At 32.5% G+C, this 26345-nt stretch overlaps 1 protein-coding gene across 12 annotated transcripts in view; it reads left to right on the top strand.

Moving 5' to 3' along the window:
* Window positions 1–4391: 4391 nt before the first annotated feature.
* Window positions 4392–26345, top strand: part of LOC143240204 (putative phosphorylase b kinase regulatory subunit beta) — a 125233-nt gene continuing 103279 nt past the window's right edge. For 4 of the 12 annotated variants that reach the window (XM_076482287.1, XM_076482285.1, XM_076482281.1 and 1 more), the window contains exons 1-5: window positions 5075–5207; window positions 5691–5895; window positions 6159–6294; window positions 12782–12884; window positions 23465–23572. In XM_076482287.1, the coding sequence (XP_076338402.1) occupies window positions 5709–5895; window positions 6159–6294; window positions 12782–12884; window positions 23465–23572 (534 nt within the window). In that variant the 5' untranslated portion in view covers window positions 5075–5207; window positions 5691–5708. Of the gene's footprint in view, window positions 4472–4921; window positions 5036–5074; window positions 5208–5690; window positions 5896–6158; window positions 6295–12781; window positions 12885–23464; window positions 23573–26345 lie in introns of those variants that run through there. The other 8 variants (XM_076482288.1, XM_076482286.1, XM_076482282.1 and 5 more) reach the window with 4 other exon arrangements.

Raw genomic sequence — 26345 nt, 5'->3', positions numbered from 1 at the left:
TGTTCTGAAAAAGCTCGAAACATTAATATTTCACTTAATTAATATTATATATCTATATTGATTAAGTAGTTGCTATATAACACTTAGAAACAAGCGATAATTATTGTCATGCCTAGAAACAAACCAATAGATCAAACACTGATAATTTCAGACCTATTAGTTTGTTGAGCTGACTTGGAAAGCTTATGGAGAAAATTATATCAAACATACTCCTACATTTTTATGAAACAAATAATTTGTCATTAGACATTTAAAACGGATCAAAGAAAAACAGATAAACAATAAACAACCTCATACGATTAACTGAATTAATATACAAAACACTTAATAATAATCAAGCCACAGTAGGTGTATTTTTAAATGTTAAAAAAGCATTTGACAATGCCTGGCACAATGCCATAAAATATAAATTAGAAATGAAAGATAAATATTAATGAAACTGGAATCGAATGGTGAACAAACTTTTTAAATGATAGATCAGCTAAAGTTAAAGTAAACGACACGCTATCTGAATAATTCTACCACCATTGACCAAGAGTAATTGCATCTTCCCTCAGCCAGTCTTCTCCACTTTCAACAACTCAAGCTAATGTTTTAAATTATTAATATAATATCTGCAGTAAATTATTCTCACGCGCGAGGTTGAAAGAGAACAACAGTTCCGAGAACCCCAGTGGGGAAGGGCAAGCAACTTTTTATTGCTCTCTCTCTCTCTCTCTCTCTCTCTTTTCAAACTAAATTACTGTCAGGTTTAGTTATTTTGTTTGGAATTTTTAACGAAATAGAATAAAGGTAAAGTCAGGTGAAAGAGAAGTTTGGTTACAAAAATGTTAGAAAACGTATAGTGGGAATTGATATGTTAAAGTGAAATTAACAGTTCAAAAGAGGTAAGAAGAATAATTTGTATCGTCAAAGGGTGTTTTAAACTAAATTAACCCGCCTGTGTGAGCTTTGATAAAAGGCAAGCGATCAATGGAAGTCCGAAGAATACATGATTATTGGGAGTTCAAGATACAACTAAGGTAACTCACGCAACAGTGTAAGTGAACTCGATTTAATAACGCGATAGAAATAGAGAAAAACAGTTTGTTTTATCAATGGAATTCTAAAACAAATGAATTGGCCTAAGTGGACTTTTGGCAATAAAAAGAGAAATGTACAGTGTTTAAAATACAACTGTGATATCTACAGTGTAAAAACAATTGTACATTCGTTTTACTTGTTTTGAATATATATATATTATATAAAAAAAATGGAGAGCGCACTGTTTGTTGTTCGTCGAAGTTATCGCCAACAATACACAAACACCTAATGCAGAATAATCCTTTGCCCAACACACTTATATATTTACATTATATATAGTAACTTATTTTTAAAAAAGTAAGTTTCTGGTAATTTTCATAAACTGAATATATTTGGCTAGCAATCATTCTGTAAACAATAATACCGAAAATCGATACAGGATTTTGTGATTACGCAAAATATACAGTTTGTAATTTCTGATGGTCACCTGTTTCAGAAGGCAATTGATACGTTTTCATCGTAGGCGCTTAACTTTTCTCAAATATACCGTAGTGTGATAGAGGATGATTAGCACGAAGTTTTGTATAGCTCATTAAACTCCATTGTTGTTAGCCTACACGCGAACTAAAGTTACAAGTAGTGATGATGGTATAAAATATTTTTCGACTACATAATAATATCACATGCGCCGTATATAATGGTTAATTCTTTTGATTAATTTCATTACACATACAAAACTACTTTGAATCCAACGAAGTACACTTTATTTAAGAAGTAGGAATTTTTTTGATCAGGTTCTTGCGTAAACCTTTAAAAATCTATATAATTTCTTTATGTTCAAAGGCACTAGCATACTGTCTAATATTTGAAAATACACTTATGATAAAGAGATACTTGTTGGAAATCATCACTGAAAGACGTGCCAATATCTCCGCCAATATGCTATTCAGAACGAAACGTTCATCCTTGCCAGTCAGGCCGTTAGTGCCGCCGGTAATCGTCGACGGCCTACCGCCGAACCTCACGCCGTACCAAGTCGCCATGTTGATTGCCCGAGCCAAGCCTGGGGCAACCATCGAACCGTCCAGGACCCGTATTTTACGCCGGGGCGGAATCCTCATCCAACCAGCCACTACTGCAGACCAAATTTATCTGTGCCAGCCATGAAACACTGAATTTAAAGTAAGTTGTTCCCCCACTAAAAGTCCAGTCAATCTTTATTCCGTATTCCTCAGGGGCGTCGACCCATCAATTCAACCAGAAGAAATTAGACAAACCATAGAACCCCAAATACAAGACAAGGTATATGCAGTTCATAGAATTTATTCCAAGAACAGTAATCATCCCACACACTTCATGAAGATAGTGACAACGTCGAAGTACAGTGCTGACTGTATTTTACGTGACGGCTGTTATTATCATATATTTCATTTCAGAGCCGAACGCCCACATCGACGACCACTCAATAATGGTTCAAACAAAGCACCTAGATATCGCAAACAACCAACGGAAATCTTCCAACATGAAACTACCAAAATACCGCGGAGTCCAGACCTTATTAGAAGAAACATGAAGACAGATTCAGACAACCCGACTCAGAAGACAACTCCCATTGTTAGCAACACGCCAAGTTCCAGTAGTTCAAGAAAGAAAAAGGACAGTTCATGACAGACTTCAATCCCAATTCCACAGAATTCAACAACCAGCCAGACTCAAACCATTACCAAGATAACCATCGACGCGACAGTACAAACTGAAAAACAATCTACCTCCACGCAGAAAACTCAAACCAAAATCTCGAGAAGAAACAAAGCATCACAGACCAGCGAAGAACAACTCACTGAAGAACAGCCAGTAGTTCCACCACCGAGACCACGTTTTTCACTTGCACCAATGGGCTTCAAGTGTGGAAACAAGTTCATGACGAAGTTACCACCTGATCTACAAGACTGCAGCTAACAGTTTCCACGTATACCACCAACATAGTTCATCAGTTGTTTTTTTTTTTTTTGTTTTGTTTTTCTTCCCAGCTACTTCAGGTACGGTCTGGGCAGATTATTCGGCGCCCAGGCCGTGAAAGTGGGTTTTCTCGGTTTTCCCCCACAGCAAAACCTCTGGCATCGGACCTGCAGGTTCCAGCCTCATTCCGAAAAGGGCCGTTTACCCAGTCACGGGGTATCTAATCAATCATAGTAAATTTTAAAAATCAATTCGCCAGCCGCCAGTGTACTCCGCCCTCGAGCCAAGGTCTGGCTCACTTCACTTTCGCTGCTCTCGTCCAGTTATCCCGTCCTTCCTCTCACTCACAAACGCCCCACTCCATTTTTGAAATATTAAAAAACAAAGTAAAAATTCCACGGATATTTTAAAAATTTCTCATGTAAGGGGACGAAGAGGAACTACAACGTTCCTGAACACCCCAGTTGGAGAGAGAACTCTTCTGATTTCTCTTCTCTAAACTAAACCCCTGCCACGTTAGTTTGCGTTTGTTTTCATCGCTGAATGAACTGAAACATGGGCCTCATACAAAAGTGAAGACACTGAAGCAGATGCCAACACGGCAAGAAGAGAAGATGCAGAGTTCCTGAGCAAAGCTTGCTGATACTATAATAGCTCATTAGTAAGACCCAAAGATACATCAAGGTATCAACTATGAGCCGTGGCTAACCATGATATAACATTCACTAACCTTAAGAAATAGGCACACAAGGTTATGTGGATTAAGAGTAATACTCCAATTGAATTGGGATAAGTTTACATTTTGTAATATAAATGTTGAAAATCATGGTTTTCATATGATTATCACACACATGACTAGTCATTCTTATTCATAATAGGGAAGGGCGTTACCTCGAAATGTTATCTGCCTTACAACTAGGGAATACAAACTGTAGACATTATTACAACATTGCATTGTACAATATTACAGCCATGTATATTTAAACAGCACATGTATTATCTCAATAGCATGAAAAAAAGGAACAAAGGTACTTAAAGGGAAATCAACTTAACGATTTCTTGACCATGTGTTTTGCGAAAACTTCATAGATATAAATTAAACAAAACTTTTAAACTATCCTACATCATACGAGAAGGAGAAAATTTATATTATGCTTGCACACCACATACATATAAACTCCTAAAAGGAAGTTTCGAAGAATTAATTGTTTGATTTTCTTGTTAAACCAATTATAAGTATTTTCCCTTTTGTGTTCATATCTGGTTAATATATAGACGAAAGTCAACAGTATTACCATGAAAACCATATTTACAAGAATATTTACAACTCTTTAATATAAGATTAGTAAAAAAAATACCTCGATTTATTTATTTTACTTGAAATATTACTTCTTTGTTGTTGAGTGCAAAATTAGGCAATCGGCTGTCTGTGCTCTACCCATCTCACAGAACCAAGCTCCGAATTTTAACGTTCGCCAGAAAATTGCAGGTTTTGTATAGATAAATATCTAAAAAAATAATGTGGATAACGCTGTTTCTTTAAAAATTGTCGTTTTATTATCACATGTCTTTACACAGATGATGTTTAAAAAATCAGTTTTAATATTAGGGTGTCAGGAGCAAAGTACAAATGGCTTAAGAAAACCCCAGCGAAGATATTCATTATAAATGATTGATTATTTCGAATGAAGTACAAGGCTACATTATAGGATATTACTATTCTACTGACCAGGAGTATCGAAACCCAGTTCCTAACAGTTTAAACCCACAGACATGTCGCTGTATCACTAGTGGCATACTTTATAATTCATCTTTTCATTGAATAAAAAATATTATTATTTCGTGCAAATGTGTTTACTATTCATTAGGTTTGATGGCATAATTGAAATAAAATGCAATACAATATTATTTAATATGCAACTTAATAATATCAGTACTAATGGATATTAATTTTTATCCTATTCAATTTTGTTAGGATGTTTACGGTTTCGACAAACAAACTTTATTATTTTTTAAGTGTTTGAGTCGTCAGCAAGTATATTTATTTTTGAAGGTAATTTTGAGCTTTTATTTTATTGAAACTCATGTGACTGTTGTAATTGATATCACATACGTAATGATAAGATTAAAGTTGAAGTGTCTAGCATTTATTGTTTTGATATATTGTATATAAACAAATCAATTTTTAATTGTATATAAGTGGCATGTTATCGTGAAGCTTTGAGGTAAATGTGGTATTACTATTAACTATGGATTTATTCTTAATTAAATCAGACAAATTTAAATATTTTTTTTGACGATAAATTTTATAGAGCTTTTTCATCGGGATTTAACTGAAGTGCAGTTCACCGTGTAATGTTAAAACTGATTATAATTATAAATTGTATTTGTAACGTGTCAATATTCATAATATATTGACAGCCTAAGAGTAGATTGTTACTTTAAAGTTACAGTAGACCCGAAGGGTATATTTGAGATTTAAATTGTAAATAGTTTTCTGAGAAAACACTCAATCGATTCAAGTTGGTAATAGTATTACTGGGTATTATCGGTAATATATTAATAGTAATTAATTAAATAGTGACGAAAACAAGCTGTTTCAATTATTTTAATAATGAATTATGATTTATATTGGAACAAAGCTTTGTTTGATACTTAAAAGATATCTGCCAATAATATAGGTCTGTTTGGTTTTAAATATTTTGCAGATTCATGATAACTACAGAATGCATAAACCTTCAGTATCCCAAGCTGCTATTGAAACTGCCAAATTAGTTAAGTCTCCATATCCTTCTCCTGCACTAATCCGTTATAAAGGTCGATTGAGTAGTCTTACTGAAGTTGAAATTGAGCAGTTCAAGATAGCCAATTATGCAGATACTGTTCGTCAACTTGATGCTTATTATGGGCAAAGTATGTCATGGTATTTTGTGACAAAGTTTCATATGTTAACAATTGTGTGTACAATATTGTATTATTATTTATTCATAATTAAGTAGAGTTAAATTGTATGGTGTTAAAAGGATTTTTTATTATTGCATTTAAGTTATTTGAACTAACTAAAAGTATGTTAAAAAACATGTCAGTTTTTTTTTTCTTCTTGGGATTAACTTTTAATATTGGATACTTCACCCTTTTGGTTCTCTAAAACAATCTTTTAATCATTTGATGTTTAGTAAAAAGACAGATTCTGAACTTTCAAAGCCCAACAACAGGATTGTTTCCATCATTATCTCAAGATAAAGAAATAGCCTATGTGAGAGACAGTATATATTGTGCTGTTGCTGTTTGGGGTCTTTATCAGTCATACAGGTAAATAAACACAGTTCAGTTGTATTAACAAAATGCTTTAAATATTATTATACATATATATAATATATATTAATTGTATTTAAAAAAGTTTTATGTAACATATAAACCTTTATTCCAAATAGTTTTTTAACATTTTGAACAAAACTGTTGTCTTTATGAAGTGAGTTATTCAGATATTATGTATGTGAACAGCAAAAGGGTGGTATCCCTTTTAAAGTCAGAATCTCTCATGAACAAACTAAATCAGATACGTTTACTTTTAACATTCAGGAAAGTTTGCTTAAGTAAGTAAATACAGATATGCAAGAATACACTAATAAAAGTTGCTGAAGTAAATAAATGAATGTATATAGAAATATCCTTAAAAGGTTAGTTTAGGCATTATAAATACACCTACACATGATGCTAGAGTGTGACAAGCAAATAGGGATGCAAGGGTTGCTTACTCTGAAAGCTAATTATGTAAATATAAAGAAACACAAGCTATTCATTGTGAAAGTTAACTAGATAAATACAGATAAGTGGTTTGTTAATTGTAAGGTCTAAATATGTAAATACAAACACTAGGGTTATTCATTGTGAGAAATGACTATACATATACAGGAACCCAAGATGTTCAGTGCAAGAACTAACCACTGGTCTCATCAGCATTGAATATATTGGACATAATATAGTTCACAAATTTCAAAATATTCTTATATGCTTTCATTCAAAAATTCTTAGAATAACTGTTTTCTCTCACTATACTTTCTTGATTCACTCTGGGAACAAGACTAGCTTTTATGGTTTGTTGGTCAATTTGAATGATACCAAAGGTAATTGAAAATGAAAAAAAAAAGATAATTATAAGTAAATATTTAACGTTGAAGGTAAAATGAATAAATTGTAAAATGTTATTGATATTTTGCCCTAAAATGATAATTACATATAAATTACTTTCTAGTTCACTGTAACATTTGTTGTTCTGGAAGGTTGATAATGCAAGTAGCATCTATACCACTACTAGATCTATCATATTTCAGTCAGTCTGATGATGTTTTATGGTGCCTACAGCAATTCAGTTACAGCCTCAGACAATAAGTGATTATTTCTAAATGAATACAACAATATGAACATTAATTAAATGTTGCCATGGTAAATGTTCATGTCTTTGTTTTTACACACACACTTAAATCTCTATACATTAGAGATTTGGAGTTGCATGTCTGTTTTGTACAAAGTCGTTTCATGAGATGTATTTATATTATTACATATCTGTTACACACACACACATATCTTTTAACAATACATTTCAAGTTTGCTAATAACATTTTTTGCAGTAATCTTTTTTAAACTTAAGTTACACAATATGGTTTAACTTAACAGTTGCATGATAATGATATGCAAGAGTTTATTATTAATTTGTTTGTGAAGTTATGTTAACTACAGTAAACATATGACATTATCATATGTTGAGCAACAGTGTATAAGTTTGAGTGATGTAATGAACTTGGTTAGTAGGTTTTTACATTGTGGTTTTTATTTTGTTAGTAGTGCATGTAAAAATCACAGTCTACAAGAGCCTGATTTGATTTGCCATTCACCATGTGAATTTCAGTTGTCTTCTTGTTATGAATTGATTTGTGTAATTTGTATTAATAAACAGTTACTGAAATTACTCAGTGTATTTATTGAGCTAGTTGAGGTTGTGCATAATTTAGTCACCATGTAACACTTGCATAATTAATTATCACAAATGGTGACTATAACACAGTATAACTCTTTCAAGCTGTATTTTTCTTTTGTTATGTGGTAAATATGTGACAGTATGAATCTCCAATGACCACGTTTTTCATCATTACAATTAGATAACACATTATATGGTTTTTCTTTTCACTTGTTGTCTAATCCTTCTCTGTCATATTTTCTTATTCATTTTCCTCCAACTTATGATCTCCCTTTGGTGTCTTGAGGTAGTGGTATTGAATAGTTTGGTTAAGAGAACCATCAACAGGGTTCTCTGCCCTCTTCAGGATTTTGTTGTCTCTAAAAACATGAAGACTGGCATAATGACATCAGCCTTTCTTTTCTCAAGTACTATCCAGTAGTTTCTCAGTTTAATATGAGTGGATTTCTTCCTTTCCTTTGGTTATTTTCCTCCATATTATGGATAACCTAGGCTAATGTTTTGGATGCTTTTCTACATCTTCTGATTGCCTTGTCCTCCTGATGGTTTTCTTTTGATTTTTTCATTCACTGGTATTAGGTGTACCTATTTCTAGTTCTTCTCTTTAGCATCACTTTAGCTCCTTATATCTTCTACAAAGTCATGGAAGTGTTTGTGCATCATGTCTACTGTCTTGAATTTTGTTTTCATTATTACATGGGTAACTGGCTCCTCATTTTTTTTTTTCACTTCTCAGTTCAGTTGGGCTCAGTCTTCTCTTGTTCATCTGCAAAATGTGGAGCAAAGGATCAGGTCACCTGAACGTTCTTCTTCTATACTTTCTGTATAAGAGGTTTTCTTCCTATTGGGACTCATCTCTTGAATATATCATCCCTTTAGGTCAAGCTCATATGAAGTTTCTTCTACTATAAGCCTCTGCCATCTCCTGAAAGGGTGACAGACCTCCTCTTCTCAAGGGTTTGTCAAAGATAGATCTCACTAACACAACAGCTTGCATTTCATTACTGCACTTACTTCCAGCTCTTCATCTATTAATCAACAAGTTCCTTAAAAGTTGAGGTGTATCCCTGAGTGATTCCATGTTCTTAAGTTTGGTCTAATGTGAAGAATACTTTCCACAACAATGTCCTGTGACCATTGGACATATTTCTATTTTCTGAATTGTCTTGTGACAATTTCATGATTGTTTCTCATATCAGTTGTTGGAGTCAGGCTAGTTTGAAAGGCCTTTGCTTCTGCATGCTGGAATTTGATTTTGGCTCACTGACATCTTTGCTTGTGGTCAATGCAGATTTGATCTTTATGTATTGGATGCCTCTCCTACTTGGTTTAACAGATTGTCCTAGATCTTGTTCCCACCCATTTGTTTCTTACTACTGTTTTAGCAGTTTGAGAGAGAGATAATTTCTTTCCTGTTGATCTCACTTTCTATATTTGTATTTATCTTGATCATATAGTGTGTCTGGTTCAAACAGTCAGGCATTTTTTGGCATACAGAGCTTCATTTTGGAGTTCCTATGGCCATTTATTCTACCCACAGGATCTCTCCTTTTCAAGGAATCTCTCATCCCTTGTGCTCAAAGGATGGATTCTTGACATATTCAGATAATTTATTTCTTTATGGCAGGCTGTATCACATCTCATTACATCAGATCCAGCACTAGGCTCATTCTTTGGCTTCATACTTTCTATGACTTTGAAGACATATTTTGGGCTGGAATGTGAATTGCAACCAAACCCTTCATCTCTTGTTATCTTTGCCATTTTTGTCTCATGCAGGATATTTTGCATCTCCAGTTGCTATTATTCTGCAATGTACTCGCAATCTGATGGGTAATTGCTTATTTTACTTACTTATCCATTTTTACTCATATAATTCACCTCTAGGAACCCACCCTCTAATAGGTGTTGTCTCACAGAATTAAAGTTACTCTTCTAATCATGCATCAAGTTGGGGGTAACAAAAAAACATTAAATCTATTCACCCTGGCTCCCAAGAGCCATTTTTGAGATGATGTTTTCTGCAATGTTAGTACATATATATTATTTCATTGTTTATTCCAGACTTTACCCTCTAGGGATTATCATGGAAATAGGATAGTGTCTCCCCACTTGTGAACTTTTTATATTAGGATTTTCAGTAACCCATTGCACACCTTTTATGGTGTCTGTTTACTTTTCCAGTATCTCCCCAACATAATTTACTCTGTTCCTGGTTGTAAAAAGAATGCAAGGGGACAGCACAATGTGATGGAAAGTAAAATGGGGATCTCTATGTCAGTGTATTGTATGTCCTATTCCATTATATGATATGTCAATTTTCCAGTGGTTTGGTCAGTCAAAGGGGGAAAAATGTTCTCCTATGTAATACATGTTGAGTAAATGGTATAATAGAATGCATATCGAACTGTATGGTGTGATTATTACCTTAGCCACATTACATCTATGTTCATCTGACTTGTTATATTCAACTGCTTGATTGGCCATACACTTTTTCACCCATAATTGCAATAAATTGGCTTTGCCTTCCTTCTCTCATACTTCCATCTGGGTAAAGTGTATATTCTGCATGAGATAGATTAGTTTCATATGAAGGTACTTCTCTGATAATTGCTCACTGTGGGGGTTTCACTCAATGGGCTTTTCTTTTCAGTTGTCTTCTCTGAAGGAAGCTAGTCTATGTTGTCATAGTTGCACTGGTTTTTCTCTCTGCCAACATTAATATGGGATTTTTAGCTACTATGTGCAGAGAGGTAAGGATATCATTTTGGAAGATAACATTTTTCTTCCTGAAAATATATTAATGATATATATTTCTTTCTCTACATACATTCCTATTTTTCCTCCCCACTCTCAGTGCACATTATTCTTGCCTCAGCTAAGAATGAAGTTAATTTCAACTGCAGTAATTGAAATACAATGTATGTTGAAATAAAATAAAAGTTAATGCTTGAATAAAGGCAGTACAAGTCTCAATACATTGAACAAAGTTTTAAAGTGTGAGAACACATTTTTTTGCAGTAGTGCAGAAGTAAAGAATTTAACAAATGATTAGTGCAAATGCTTATGGTGATCTACTGCACGTGCAGGATATGTTGTCTTTATGTTGATATAGAGCTATTGTTTCTTACTGCTGCTTCAGCAGTTCAAGAGATATATCATTTCTTTCTTGTTGATCTTCACTTTCTATACTTCCTGTGAAGAATAGCTGTTGGTGTGGGTAAGGTTGACTCAAAAATACATTTTCAGGACAGGAAAAATGTTAACTTTTGATCACTCAAATTTTTCTAAAATATTGGAAAAAAACAATGAGATTAAAATTTCATATCAAAGAAAAATTTTATCTTGAATTTTCAAGATATCTTATAATGGCTGGTATGGGTATTAACACTTTTATAGATAAGCAGAGAACAACGTTTCAACCTTCCTAGGTCATTTTCAGGTTGACACGTTGTTCTCTGCTTATCAATAAAATTGTTAATACCTATACCAGCCATTCTGAGATACATTTTTATTTCAAGTAGGTGTTACACCATCAAGAATTTTCCTTCATATAAAGCTTACTGTAGATATTTAGTTGTGGACTCCAGAATAATTACTATAATTTTTTCACAGTGAACTTCGTAATCTTGGCTGAACATCTAACTTAAATTGTTTTAACCTATTTAGAAAATCAGATAAATTTTGTAGTTTTTGAGGCATTTTATTCTAGTTATTACTAAATTTTTGTGTATTCTAAAATACATATTTGAAAGCTATGTAAATTATTATTTGAAGACACAGATAATACAATATTTATTAAGGCTTTCAGGCAGTTGTGATACTGCAAAGATCCATGATATTTATATAAAGTCTTCAGGAAACAGCTGTTGGGTTTTTGTTGTGATTTCTCGCTTTTGTTGGTGTCCTGTATACCAAATTAAAGATAATAACACAAGAAAATTAAAAAAACACTTTAAAGATAAAATTATAAAAAATCTTGCACTAAACGATGTATTCAAATAAAAACAAAATGTGTATTTTATTCACTTAGTGATTTTACTACATTTACTTTTTCTTAAGATCAACTCATACTGAGACTGAATCAGTAAAGGCTTCATAACTCATCAACATTTTTTTAGTAAATACAGTTTATTAATTTTTTTTGTACAACAGACTTGTATTTACTGAAAGCTTCTCAAATTTTATGAAGACATACTTAAAACATTCAGAGTTATAGTATGTATAGTTTTGTGGTTATAAGGTTTACTAACATTTTACTGAAACTGCTCATGCAGAATGATATAAATATAAAAAACTATTAGAACCAAAATTACACAATTGGTTCTTTCACAAACCAAAGAAAGGTAAAACGTCTACAAGAATCAAAAGAAAATGAAATGTCAACATCCACACTTGCCATTCCAAGATACATTTTCATTTCAAGTGGGTTTCTTGTCATCAAGAATCAAGAAAAGCTTTACCCTAATTTCACTAATTAAATGTGCTGGTTAGATTGGTAGGTAAATGTAGAAATGTCATAATAAGGGTACAGAATTATGGTTTTGGACGTCTTGGAATATTTGCTACTCTAATATTAATTTCATTTCATGAAATTAACTGTTTTTTTTTAGATGTTTCTATATGAAAGAGGGACCATACAATTTCTGCAGTTTAGTTTAACATATTGTTAAAATTCTGGAGTATAGTCCAGAAAAAGTAAACATTCTGCTTGTGATTTTAGAAAGTTCAGGATACTTCATTTGATTAAATAACTTTTATTATTGAAAATTTTATTTGAAACATTGATTGGCTGTAATGATATATCTTTTAACTTTGAAGAAGAATTGATGATGATCGAGGAAAAGCATATGACTTAGGACAGAGTGCAGTGAAGTGCATGAGGGGTATTCTTTTTGGTTGGATGAGGCAATCAAAAGAAAAGGTAAGAGGTATTAATACTTTAAAACTTCTAGTTCACGAGTGTGTAGGAAAACTCCCTTGTTTTTATTATTATTATTGTATAACATTAATTTGAAAAGTCATTCCAAGGAAAATTAAGGATTGTCAGGTTCAAAGGCTATCAGAAACTTTGACATTAAAATTTGTTTGCAAGCAATGTATAAAATAGCTTATGAAAGCTCAAGGATTCAAGAACATAACAAATAATGAGATGTATGAATGTCCTTCATCCTGTAAAAGTTGATTTCACTTGTTTCCACAACAGGCAGTTGCCATCCATTCTATAAAGTTTCATCATAAATACATTGGCTAAACAATCTATCAAAGAATGACATAACGTTGTCAAACTAATACACATCAGAAACTAAATTGAATTAGCCTGTAAACATTAATTTTGAAAAAAGCATTGCACTGGAATTATCTCTTATATTGAACTTTGGTGATTTCAACTTATGTCACTAACATTGTACACCCATGGTTAGGTTATACAAATTCCTCTGGATTTCAAACACATTAAATTCTTAAGCTTCTTTTATGGATTAAAATTTTAAATTTGGGAATCATTTTTTTAGCCAGTTTCTACCATTTTTTAGCAGTTTGATAATGTGTCTGTAGCTTGTGATCCAAAACTATGTATGATATTCTCAATTGTGATGGAGTCAGTATCTTTCTTACTCCTGCAAGTGGATCTCGTAAATATGTTACATTTCATTCACCAAAGCTAAATGCTCAGCCATAGCCTTTTCAGTAATCACACTTATTTTGTTACATCGTATGTCTTAAATTAATTCCAACTTTTCATCCCAAAGTGTGTAAATTCACATATTTCTGTATTCAAATTAATTCTCTTACAGTAGCCCAATCACTAAAACTGTCTGTGTTTTATTGTACGAAAGAACTGTATTTGATTCATGAGGGATATGAAGTTTTATAATAAATATTAAAAACATGATCTTTAAGATATTTTAAAATTTGTAATTGTATCTCTGACACTACTTTTGCATAACTTCATCTTACAAGTTCCTGCCCGAGACTTGTATACGGCTTATGAAAATACACACAAATGATTTATTCCCCAAACTTATTCTCACAAACTTGCAAAGTACTTTATACATGCATTAAACACATTAATTGAGAATGAATTAACTATTAACCCTTAAAAGGCAGCTTTCATTAATTGATGATTTCATACCTTGTGCTCAGTACAGCTATCATCAATTAATGATACAAGCTAAAAACATTAGTTGGCAGTCCCTTCACACTACAGTCACTCTACCCACTTCAAAGCATTGTGTCTGAGTTATTTTCTTAGTGTAAATCATGGAACAGAAAAGGAATAAAGCTAAGGAATCTTTTTCTCTATTTCAAAAAGTAGTTAACAATAAATCGTTGATTCTTTTCAACGGTTGCAGTGTTTTTAAGCAATACATTCTAAGCAAGTGCCATAGATTTATAATAAAGATCTTTGTGTTATTTGATTATGAGACTGGAATTGTAATAGATATGATTATCTATTCTGCAAGTGATGTAATGTCCCCATTAGGATTTTCAGGATCAGTTGTCAAGCAATTGATGAAAGATTACCTTGAAAAGGGTCATATTTTTTATAATGATAATTATCACACAAGTCTGAAATTATGCAACTTTTTCTTTGAAAATAAAACTAGTTTATGTGAAACAGTTAGAACTAATTGAAAGAACACTCCTAGATTTGCACCTCTGAAGAAGGGAGATGTTGAGACCAAGAAACAATGAAATATTTTAACACTTCAGTGGAAAGACAAATGTCCTGTTACTTTACTTATTATAATACATAAAGGTGAAATGAAATACAGTGGAAAGGATGATTACAAAACTAAACAACCAATAACCAAACCTAATATAGATTTAGATTATACTATCAACATAAAGCTAGTTTACAAAAGTCACATACAATTTGGACAAACTGATTGCCTTTGTAAATGTGTGAAGTGGTACAAGAAACTTTTGTTTTCACCTAACTAATATCTTAGTTTTGAATTCTTATAACATGTATCTAGTAAAAACTGGAAAGAAGCCATCACTGAGGCAGTTTAGTTACAATGTAATTTACGAATTACTGGAAAGGTATGGAATGGTAACAAGACCTTTCCCAGGAAAGCATAGCCTTAGTTTTCCTTATAGACATGTTAGAAAAGAAGCATTGTCTTGACACTTTTTAGAAAGCATTCTATCCTCAGAAGCTACAAAAAGTGGACAAAGACAATGTTATGTATATATGCATACAAAAAGAAAAGAAGCAAAAGATGGTGACCACCTGGTGAAAAGAATGTAGAGTATTACTGTGCATTGGAGAATGGTTTTGTGATTTTCATACTCTATAAAACATTTCAACTTATAATCAATAAGTCTTTATTGTGCTTTTCTTTTTTCATTTTCTTTCATATTTTGTTCAAAATTCATAACAAAAATGCTAAAGATTATGTTTAATAATTTTTTTTCCCCCAATTTTTTACATCTGTGGTGAGCTGCTACCTACAACATTCCCACTGTTTAAGGGTTAAAAACATTTTCCTTTGTTTAAGAAATGTATAAACTTCCTAATAGAAACTAATTTTTATGGCCAGATTTTTATATTTGTTCCTTATTCACCAACATCCCACTTCAGGAAACAATAAAAATAATTTATAAACATTTTATAATTTTGATCAACAAAGATTTAAATATTTCTAAACTTTTTTCAAGGACAATCTCTTTGTTTTTAATGGTTATCTTTATGACCATGTAGAAAGAGTGGTGATGGGACCTCATCTAGGTCAAACTCTTTCGAATATGTTTATCTGCAGAGTTTGTACGAGTTTTGGAAAGTTGAAAAAGCAATTCCCATGGCCTTGAAAGTATTGCAAAAATGATGATTTACTCCAAGATTTTGGAAAATGCATGGAAAGTGAAGATTTTCACCTGTTAGTATTATCTAGTATTTTCCCTAATTTGTTTATTTGATGATTACGTTAGATATCTGGTGGTGACACTCTTCCAAGTAAGCCATTTATATTCTCCCTTAGTGATGAACTTGTGCTGCATACATATAAATACCCATGTGGATAGCAACTTGAATCACTTCAACAGTACAAAGTTGTATGAGGCTGTATGCATCTGATCATTGCCATTCAAATGGTTATGTAATCACCATTCATCTGTTTTTTTTCCCATCATTATTTTTAATGTTGTTCTGAGATAATGACTTAAAGGTATATTTTAAGTAAAACATGCCAGGCAAGTGTATATTTAACAGTACATGGCTTTTGAAGGAGGGGTACAAGGAATGGCTTGTTACAGGTGCTCATTGTCTAGAAACTTGCTGTAATTTGTGCCTTTGTAAAGTTTGATGTTAGCAATATGGGGAAGTCTGTGTTTAATAAGCCATGTAAAGGGGAGAAAGCATGAAGTTAACTTGCAAAAATTCTACTTATCAATAGTAGACATATCAACCATATCATCTGAATCTAGGCTGATGCCAATTAGAACATCAACTATCAGGCCTACAGTTGCAACAAATCAGCATAATGCCATAGTCTAGCATATAAGTGAATAATATTCCTAAGTTAGATTAAATATTAAAGAGGATTGGCCATATTTCATTGATTTTAAATTCCCAATATAATTTAATAAAGTTGCATTATTTTGCAATTAGTTTTGGATGCTTCACTTTGTCAGCACTTCATTATGCATTTTATTAATTGCAGAGCAGACTGGATTCATATATTTCAAAAGAAAATGGGTAAAAAGCTGAGGTTTAGTAGGTCCTGAAGACCATTGTTAGCTGACACAGTTACAAAAATTGTCAAAACACAAATGATTTGTTTAAAAAGATGTTCTGAGTCAGTAATATCTCATCTGATTTCTCTTCTGGAGAGAAAAAATGTTTATATGTAGTTTGTTTTGGATTAGATCCACATATCAAGTCAAATTTGTATCAAAAGTTTAGAAGAGATGTAGATTTTATGGTGTTTTAAAACAAATTCTTAAATTATTAAAAACCAGAAAGTCCTATTTGACGTGTATTTTTAGTATTTTGACTTTGAAAAAAAACCCACAAAACTCTTGTGATAATTAGATTTTTTTCTTTGGCTTTTGCATTTCTTAGCCACACTTAGACTGATGATCTCTTAAACCATTTCTTACAGCTGGCAAGTTCCATGTTGGTTATCATTTGCAAATACAGATGGATAATTCATATATTAATTTATCTATGAAAAAGTAAAAACAGAATTAAAATTATAAATTTGGACCCATTTTAAATCTCTTGATTTTTTGTAGTCTCCACGGAGCTCTTCATACTGCTTTCAATGCCTCTTTGTGAGATTTAGAAGCAATAATTAAATCAGTGTACAAATTTTTAAACTTTCCAGGCAGATGAGAAGACTGAGAAAACCACTGGGTTTTGTGCTTAGACGCTGAAATTTTACTCAATCCAATGGGTTGAAGATGAACCTTATGCAGAAAGGGCAATTGAAATTATTCTGAATTTCCAAACATACATCAAGACATTTGAAGTCTAATCTAACTCGTACGCAGTATCAAAAATAAAGTATCTAATACTTTGAAATCTGCAACAAATAATATCCTTTCCATGACAAAGTTATCATTTGTATTTTGATATTTAAAGAACTGTTATGATGAAAAAAATTAGATTAACTACCCTGTACTGCCTTTTGTCAGCTATGATCTTGTGTTTGTGGTCAGAAACCTCATGAGAAGAGTTGTGAAACATGATATACTATCCAAAGTAAACAGTGTACTTAAATATTTGAAAATTTACTTAAGCAATATGGAAAATAAAATATCAAATCAGCTAAATGTGTCAATATCAAATATCAGTTTTTGTGCAACTGAAAATATATAGGTATTGATTGCTGCTGAGAAGGAAACTCCAAGAGACAAGCTTGCATTTCACAATATTTGTCCATTTTTATCTCTCTAATTGACATAATGTCACCTCTTTTTCTCCTCTATAAATGGCCTCAGATAACACAAATTTTGTTCCTGGATAGCATGTGTTATTTCTTAATTGCTTATGTTGTAAAAGTACACAAAATGGCCATTATTCCCTTCAAACTTTCTTTTGTGACCTGGATAATGAAATTTAGAAATTAACCTATTTTCTATGTAAAAATGGACAAATTTGCACATTTTCATTTACATAAGGTTTGAATAAAACAACATATGAATCAAGATTTTCATGTGTTTATACTAAACTTGTACAAAAATGGTTAGAAGTGAGTAATTTTTTCGAAATTTGTGACTGTAATGTAAATCACTTTCAGGTATCAGCTCCAAAATACAGTTTCCAATCATGTTTTTGTTATATGCTCCTGGGTCACAAAAGCAAAGTTTGAAGAGAAAAATAGGTCTTTTCCAGTTACTTTAGGCATAAGCAATTGGGAAGTAACACTTTCTGCCCAGGAACAAGAAAAAGTAAAAAATTTGTTACATAGTGTTATATGGCTCATTTCATGCATATACTGTTCACTTGTCAGTTTAAAATGTCTTGGTATTGTATTGGTATAATATTGGTTGTATTCCTTGTATAACTGCTAAACCTATGCAGGACAACCAAGATCTTGTCTGTTTTTCTTCCACTTAATTATGACTTGCCTACCCAAACTTCTGCTGTAGAATCTGCTAGTTCTTCCTCAGCCTTGTTTCAGTATGTTTCATTGGATAGTTATCCCACCCTCCTCCAAATATTGGTTGTATTCCTTGTATAACTGCTAAACCTATGCAGGACAACCAAGATCTTGTCTGTTTTTCTTCCACTTAATTATGACTTGCCTACCCAAACTTCTGCTGTAGAATCTGCTAGTTCTTCCTCAGCCTTGTTTCAGTATGTTTCATTGGATAGTTATCCCACCCTCCTCCAAATATTGTTTCATGATGATGAGGATTTTTATCCCGCTCTTGGGAGAGGATAATTGCATGTCTCTCACTACACAGTATTTGTTTCATTTTACCTTAGGTTGCTATTTGTTGATTATTTTCTTCTTGATTCCATGTACTTTGAATCATTGTCACTTGTATGGAGGTGGTTTATCTGTCTCCAAATTTCCAGATTCATTTTACCCTATAAAATCTCCTGGTGGAAATGTCTAACTTTTTTTTTTTTAAGACATTCCACATATATCTGGGATTATAATGCAATATCTCCTCCTACTTTCCTCCATGTTGGAGCATTTGCCATATTTGGCACTTTCCTTCTTCACAGTCATTTACTAAATTTGTTTGCCTTTCCCATTTAATACAGATTTAGGATCATTTCTTTTTATCTGGCACAGCATGGCTAAGTGGTTAAGAGCACTCAACTTTCTATCTGAGGGTGATAGGTTCGAATTTCCATCACAACAAACATGCTTCCCCTTTCAGCCATGGGGGCATTATAATGTGGCAAAATAGCCCAAGAGTTGGCAGTGGGTAGTGATGACTACTGTCTTCCCTCTAATTTTATTCTGCAAAATTTAGGGATAGCTAGCACAGATAGCCCTTGTGTAGTTTTAAAAACAAACCATCTTTTTATCACATTAATCTGTTTTTAAGGGTTACTTCTACATTTCTGAGCCATTGCTATTTTTTATTCATGTTCCATGTTAGGTACCTTTTCATCCTTTACATATCTTACTTACTGGTTTTTTCATTTGTCCTTAATGCTATCAAGGTTTTAATGGCTTGGGGAATATGGCTTCTTTGGATGAACTTTTCCATTTGAGTCTGGCACATTGGCAATCTCATCAAGAGATGTTGCATAACCTATGGTCTTTTACCAGAGTTACTTTGGATTATCCTTTTAATTTTCCTCTTTCCCTCTTCACTATATAAATTGGAGGTTGAACATATCTCTCAAGTCATTGGGATTGTCATTTCTTCCCCCTTCATTCAGAATTGTTTCTCTTCCCTGATGTCCATCTCCAAGGTTGGAGGCATGGGGGTTCAGCTAAAGGCTTCAAGACAATGATCTGTGGACTAGTAGTCAAACCATATTAATACTGTGGCACTTCCAACAGTTCAAGGTGCCTTGATTCACTTTTTCCTCTTGTCCAGATTTGAATAACCACATTCTATTTGAACTATGTGATGGTGGTGGTTTATATCATTCGCCAATGGGACACTTTTTAAATCTAGACACTTGTTGTGTTGTGTTTCAGCTGCTTCTGCCCTTATTGCTGATTGTCTTTACAGTCCTGACACACTTACTCCCAAGGAGTGGCCTCTTGATCCATGAAATTTTGATTTTCTGCCTCTTGTTGGGGTTCCCCTCCATAGGAAGCATTTTACTCCTTTCTTATTTCCAGGTTACCTCTTGTTTTTGACTTTTGGTTCATTATCCACTCACCCTAGTTGTTGATATGTTCAGATGAGAATAGATCCAATTTGTAACTTTAGTTTTCTCATCCTGTCAATCTTTTTCCCAAGGTGACTTTGATCATCTTTGTTAGTCTGGGTCAGGTCTATAAGATTTATCTTTCTTGGCTGGCACAGTCCTGGTTTTATGGTAGTTTTAACTCTATGTTCCTTTTGTTCTGGATCAATTTTATTAACTTACACTTTGAGGACTTGTGGAATATTCTCTTCTTCATTTCTTGCAATCTTCCACCTTTATTCTTAGTTTTGTACATGCTCCAGGTAGGCTTCATTGCTTTCAAGGCTTTTTTATATTGGTTTCACTTCCCTGTTCATGATTCTTCTCATTCACTTACCTGTTGGGTTCAGCTTATGATTCAGTTGCTCCTTTTATTACCTGCTCCTTCTTCCCATAATCAATTCCTGGTGTTTTCACTCCAAACAGAAACCTTACTTTTTACCTGCATCTAAACTTTGTCATCATGTGGAGTTACTTTATCTGTCAAACAGTGGGACTATACCTCGTACTTTTACCTCTTATTATATTCTTTGGCACTATGATTTGAATCGATGATTTACCAAGGTTTGCAATTTCCAGGAGTGTGATTAGATGTTCTACCACCCAATAAAAATGAATGTGAAGGTTGGAAATTTTTCATATTTCCTGTAATATTATGCAGAATATGAATATCACAACTGCAATTATTCAAAGTGATTAGAAAAAAATTAATTTCAAAAGCAGTTAATGCTTGATTGTGCAAATTGACAGATAGATGATTTTATGAGTAGTGCACAATTGGCCATGAAAATGAGATCATGACACAAGCTGGGAAAACCCTCACCAGCAAATCAGTATTAAGAATGAGTGTTTCCGATATGGTACTTACCCCCACTTATAAGGTATTCTTGTTCTGTGCTGGCATCTACATGTGAACACTTTCTAATGCAAGCCACAAGCCTTCCACTTCCTTCTATTAGAATTGCATAATTCCTGCATGTCTCTTATGCAAATCATTGTACATCACCTCTTCACCAATAGGAGCATTATATGCACATGTAATGCATGTGACTCCTGCTACACAATTCTACTGAACTGTCACTTCTCATTTTACAGTGTTATAGTTCAGACGTGCTACTTTGTTTGTTTATTGCAGCATGTTCGACTTTATTTTCCTTGTAAAGTGGTTATTTTTCACCTAAATATATTAAACCCAATTTGTATATTTGTATTTATCAGTTAATTCAAGTCACTTAATTTCTGCACTTAAGTTTGGTGATACTTTTCTGTATAACAAATAGTAAAGTTAACTTTACCACTTTCAGGGGTGCCCCAGTGACTAGTGTTTTTCTTGGGCCTCAGGTGCGTGTGATCCGTTGATGGATTTATCTATTTTTATATACCGGAAGATTGGATGATATATGGTCCAGTCTTTATCCCCTGGTATTGCCAAGGCTTTTATGGAAACTGCTGATCCTTTCCAGATTGACAAGGGCTGTGTTCAATTATTTCTGCCTTCAAGGTCTGAGAATCATTCCACTTCTCTATCTGGGTAGTGTCCAAAGCCTTATTTGGTCTTTAAGGACTTTATGTTTCAGGTTTGTGGTGTTTTATCTCCGTCACCTATTTCTTATTAACCTCCTCCTTCATTCTTTCATGAACAATATTTCCAACCTTTTTGGTTTTTCTCCCTCTTTATGGTTCTTGCTGGTGTCTGTTGGCCTCACAACTGCATAAAGGAGTTAGCATGTCATGCCCTCTGAGGACTTATGATTCTTTTGCTATCTATTCCTAGATCAGCAGTTATTAGGATACTTGTTACCTGTTTGGGAAGCAGCTCCTGAATCGTAGGTCTATCTTGCACTTGCCCAATGTCTTTGCTCACTTTTTACCAACCTCTTTACATATCCATCTTCCATGCACCTTCTTTCTTGGGTTCTCCGCAGGAATACTGTAGGGTTTTCTAGAGATACCAAAGTCCTTCTTTCTCTCCACTCTTGCTCGCATCTTATCTTTGGCTCTTGTATAAAATGTTTTCTTTGTTGTTGGGACATTATAGGTCATTATGCCATATGGTTTTGAGTCCATTTATCCTTGACTTCTCTTAGGAATTATGTATGGCACTATTTCTGAGATATTATGTATTTGATACAGTCCTGGATGTAATCAAGCTTTTGGTGACATTGGTCCATCCTTATAAATATTTTAGCCTGTTTGTATCTATCAGAGCCTTATATGTCTCCAATTCCTATTTCTTTTCCCACCTCTGTGTTATCTTTTTCATATTTCCTTCCTTTCTCTTTAACATCTCTTCTTTCTCTCTTCTTCTTCCCCTGTTCTTGCTATGCACATTTGTTCCTTCCAAATACATCACTTTTTCCAGGTGTCCCACCTTTTTGGATATTGGATTGGGATATTAATGTGGTCCAACATCCCTTTACTTTACCTTCATTTGAACCACTTTCCTCGTGTTCCATGTTTCTTCTTTCCCTTAAAACATATTTCCTTCTTTACTTAGCCTGTGGACATTCAGTAGCTATTTTCTTTATTTATATTGTTCCCAAATACTTTAGACCAGAAAATGAACAACAAAAACGCTCCTCGGTATCATTTTGTCATGCTCAAGAATATTCAAAGTGACTCTGTTAAATGTACAAAACAAACAAAGATGGACAGTTTTTTATAAATTAAATTTGGTATCAATTTGTCATTTTTTACATTTATGAAATAAAAATGTGATACATGTATGTATTATGAAATAGAAATTTGAAGTTTTATGAAATAAGTGAGATCAGTGAATAACATTATTTTACATAAAACATTAACAAAATAATTTTAAGCTATTTTTTTTATTTAACTGTTATCCATCACCTGATTATCTGTACACTATATAAACCATTATGCTCAAATCTTGGTAGTAGTGACTGGCACAACTTGGATTCAGTCATTTGTTATCTGGTTATTGATCCTTGGAATAATGCCTTTGTCATATATGACATAACTTTTGTTTATAATGGCAGATAGGTCAGTTGTAGGTGAGAGGGACTGTTGCATTAATATAATTTTGTTATAGGTAAAAAGTGTAGACAACTCTAATGTATAATTTTATTATCTGGTAATTTCAAAGACTTCTAACTGTTCTGTGTTATGCCTAATGCTATTTTTGTTATAAGAATTCTATTTTTCTGTAGATGGAATGCTTTAAGATGAATCAGTGTCCTAAACATGCATTGCATAGCAAATTTAATCTACATACAGGCCAGCCAGTTCTAACTGGTGATGAGTATGGACACTTGCAAGTAAGTAGTGTAAAAGTATACCAATTATTGCTTGGACCCGTATGTAATGTTTCGTGTGTAGTTATTAATAGTATTCAGTATACAGTACACTTACTGTTTGTGTCTATGTGTATTATGATTAAGGCTTAGTTTTTAACTGCAGTCAAGCATAACACTAGTGCATTATATTTTATGTTTAGGTATATAATTTACAAAAGCAAGTCCTGAATTTCATTTGTACAACAATACATATAGTAAATCTTAGATTTCTTAATATATTCTCTCATAAATTGGTGAGTTTTTTCTTTTAAATCTTAAGTATTGTGTACTAAAGGACAACAATATGATTATTAAGTGTTGCTGATAAAAATGTTGTATATTTATTGTAGTTACTTGCACACAAATGCTTAACAAAATGAGGTAAGACGATTTTTTCATTTTAAGTACATAAATACTTTTCTTCAACTTAGTTTCATATTTTTATCTGCTTAGTTTCTAGAGCCTCCTAAAAATATCAAGTTTTTTATGTTTTTACCACTAACTTTAACTATTATGAACAACGGTGTAAAACAATAATTAAAATTAGAAGAAAAATCATACTTTTCAATTTTTGTAGATTTTTTTCTTTTGTTAAAGTAATAGTTTCTTCTTTTTCTTTTCACGTATAATTATTTTTTAATGTTTTATTTACATTTTTTGTTTGTTATTGCATATTATTCATCTCAACACAAGTACCCTTTAGGCATATTGGTTTCTCTGGCAGGCATGCACAACCCTTCTGCAAAATTGTGAGCACTGTGTACTATTGTAAGCCTTGAGAACTAACTCAAAGTGTGATGTATATTTTAAAGTGTTTCAGTAAGGCACTTAAAAAAATAATTAACTGAAATATAAAAGTAAGACCTAAATACAATTACTGTATATAACTATAACATATTTCAGTAAGGAACAACCAGAAGTGTTATAGTAAATCAAACCAACACAATTACATGCCAATTTAAAATTAGTTGCTAGACTATAGTGTAAAATGAGCTCTATCTTATGACTCTGCACATGTATTTGTAATATCTACATATAGGCTTTAAAGCTCAAATAGATCTGTTGAAGGTGGGCATGGCACCTGCCAGGGGTTGAAAAGATTTCTTACTTGTTCTAATTGCATTCATTCAGAGAACTTTATTTGAGTCAAAAGGTTACATTAGCTCTTATAGTCTAGATGCACATATCCAGATCTGCCATTGCATTATAGAAGATAAAGAGTGCCAAATTAGAAAATTTTCATAGTTCATTGGTCATGTGAACATTTAAGTTTTAATTAGTTTCAAGGATTTCTTTTTAAATAAAGGACATACAACTTGGGTAAAATAAAACTTTGAATCATAATATAATACTAATTTCAATGATAGCAAAGATGTTTAATTAAATTTTGAATGTAAAACAGAGTTGCACAAAAAAGGGTTTAAAGGGGTACCTGTTATGAAAGGGTAAATAACAGCTCATTAGGTTTTAGCTGTCATCAGCAGACAGTAAATTATAGTACTCAGGTGTTAGACTGTGGTGGAATGGTTTGGAATGAATTTCTTCCTCTTGAAGATTCAATCCTGGTCTTTTGGTTAAAATGTTAGTCAATCACAAAAGGGAGTTTGATCTTTGAGAAAGTCCCATTTCAACCACTGATACTACTAATTATTTTTTAAGGTCAGTCTATTAGGTTTTAGTTATTAATAGTGAACAGTACATTATACCACTGTTGTTTAAGGTTGGTTCACTATATTTTTAGATTTAGTTATTAACATGAGTTAATATAAATACTTGTAAGTTTTGTGTTGTGACTTGTGTACTATGTTTTAGGTTGTAACAGTAGGCAAGATTTTTCTAATTTGTTTTGGACTATGCTTTATATTTTGAATTCATATATTAATAACCATCAGTGCAAATACAGGTATGCCTTGTTTGTATCTCTGCATTAAGTTTTCAGTTTAGGTATTTTTGTTCCAGTTGGTACATAATACTCACTTTCATTTGTAACTGTGTATTATGTTTTAGGTTTGTTTTTTACCAGTTAGTATGATTGGATATTATTATTTCTTGTTGGATCTGTGCATTATGTTTTACTTTTAGATAATTGTTATACCAATCATTACATTATGCTCGCAATTCTTGTTTGTGACTGTATATTGTGTTTTATGTATTTGATTGTTATCAGCAGGAATCTTAAAAATACTGTTATTTCTTGTTTGAAACTGTGTTATTGTGTCTGAGATTTATTTATTTATTAACTGCAATCAGTATGTGATAATGCTATTTATTCTTTGGACCCATACATTATTTTAAATATCTCTTCCTAATGATATAAAGCTCTCTATTATGAACTCCATTTTTACTGTTACAATGAACTAAGTTTATGTTAAAACATTTAACTCTGATAACTTTATTGTTCTTGGAATATTCCAAAAAACCAAAAAAAATTATCCAATTTCAAGATGAAAAACTGATGAATAAGCAAACACGTATATATATATAAAAGTGGTCTAAATACTTTTAAACATAAATTTGTAGTAAAGTTAAAGTTGTCAGAAAAGTATTTGTGATAAGATAATTAGAAATGAGGTATTGTACATTCTGTTGTAAATCTTAAGATTTAAATGAAATTTTTTTTGTAAGTTACAGTAGAAAATTTGTAAGTATGTTTCAAATTCTCTTCATCACCAAGCTGACATCAAAGTTTGCTTATATTTGTAATAAAGCATCATCATTAACTTTTTATGACACTTGATACTGAGCATTGGTATGA

This window comes from Tachypleus tridentatus, chromosome 13 (assembly GCF_004210375.1).
Source record: "Tachypleus tridentatus isolate NWPU-2018 chromosome 13, ASM421037v1, whole genome shotgun sequence".
Classification (NCBI taxonomy): Eukaryota; Metazoa; Arthropoda; class Merostomata; order Xiphosura; family Limulidae; genus Tachypleus; species Tachypleus tridentatus.
The sequence above is the reverse complement of the archived record's forward strand: the minus strand, read 5'-3'. Positions and strand labels throughout refer to the sequence as shown.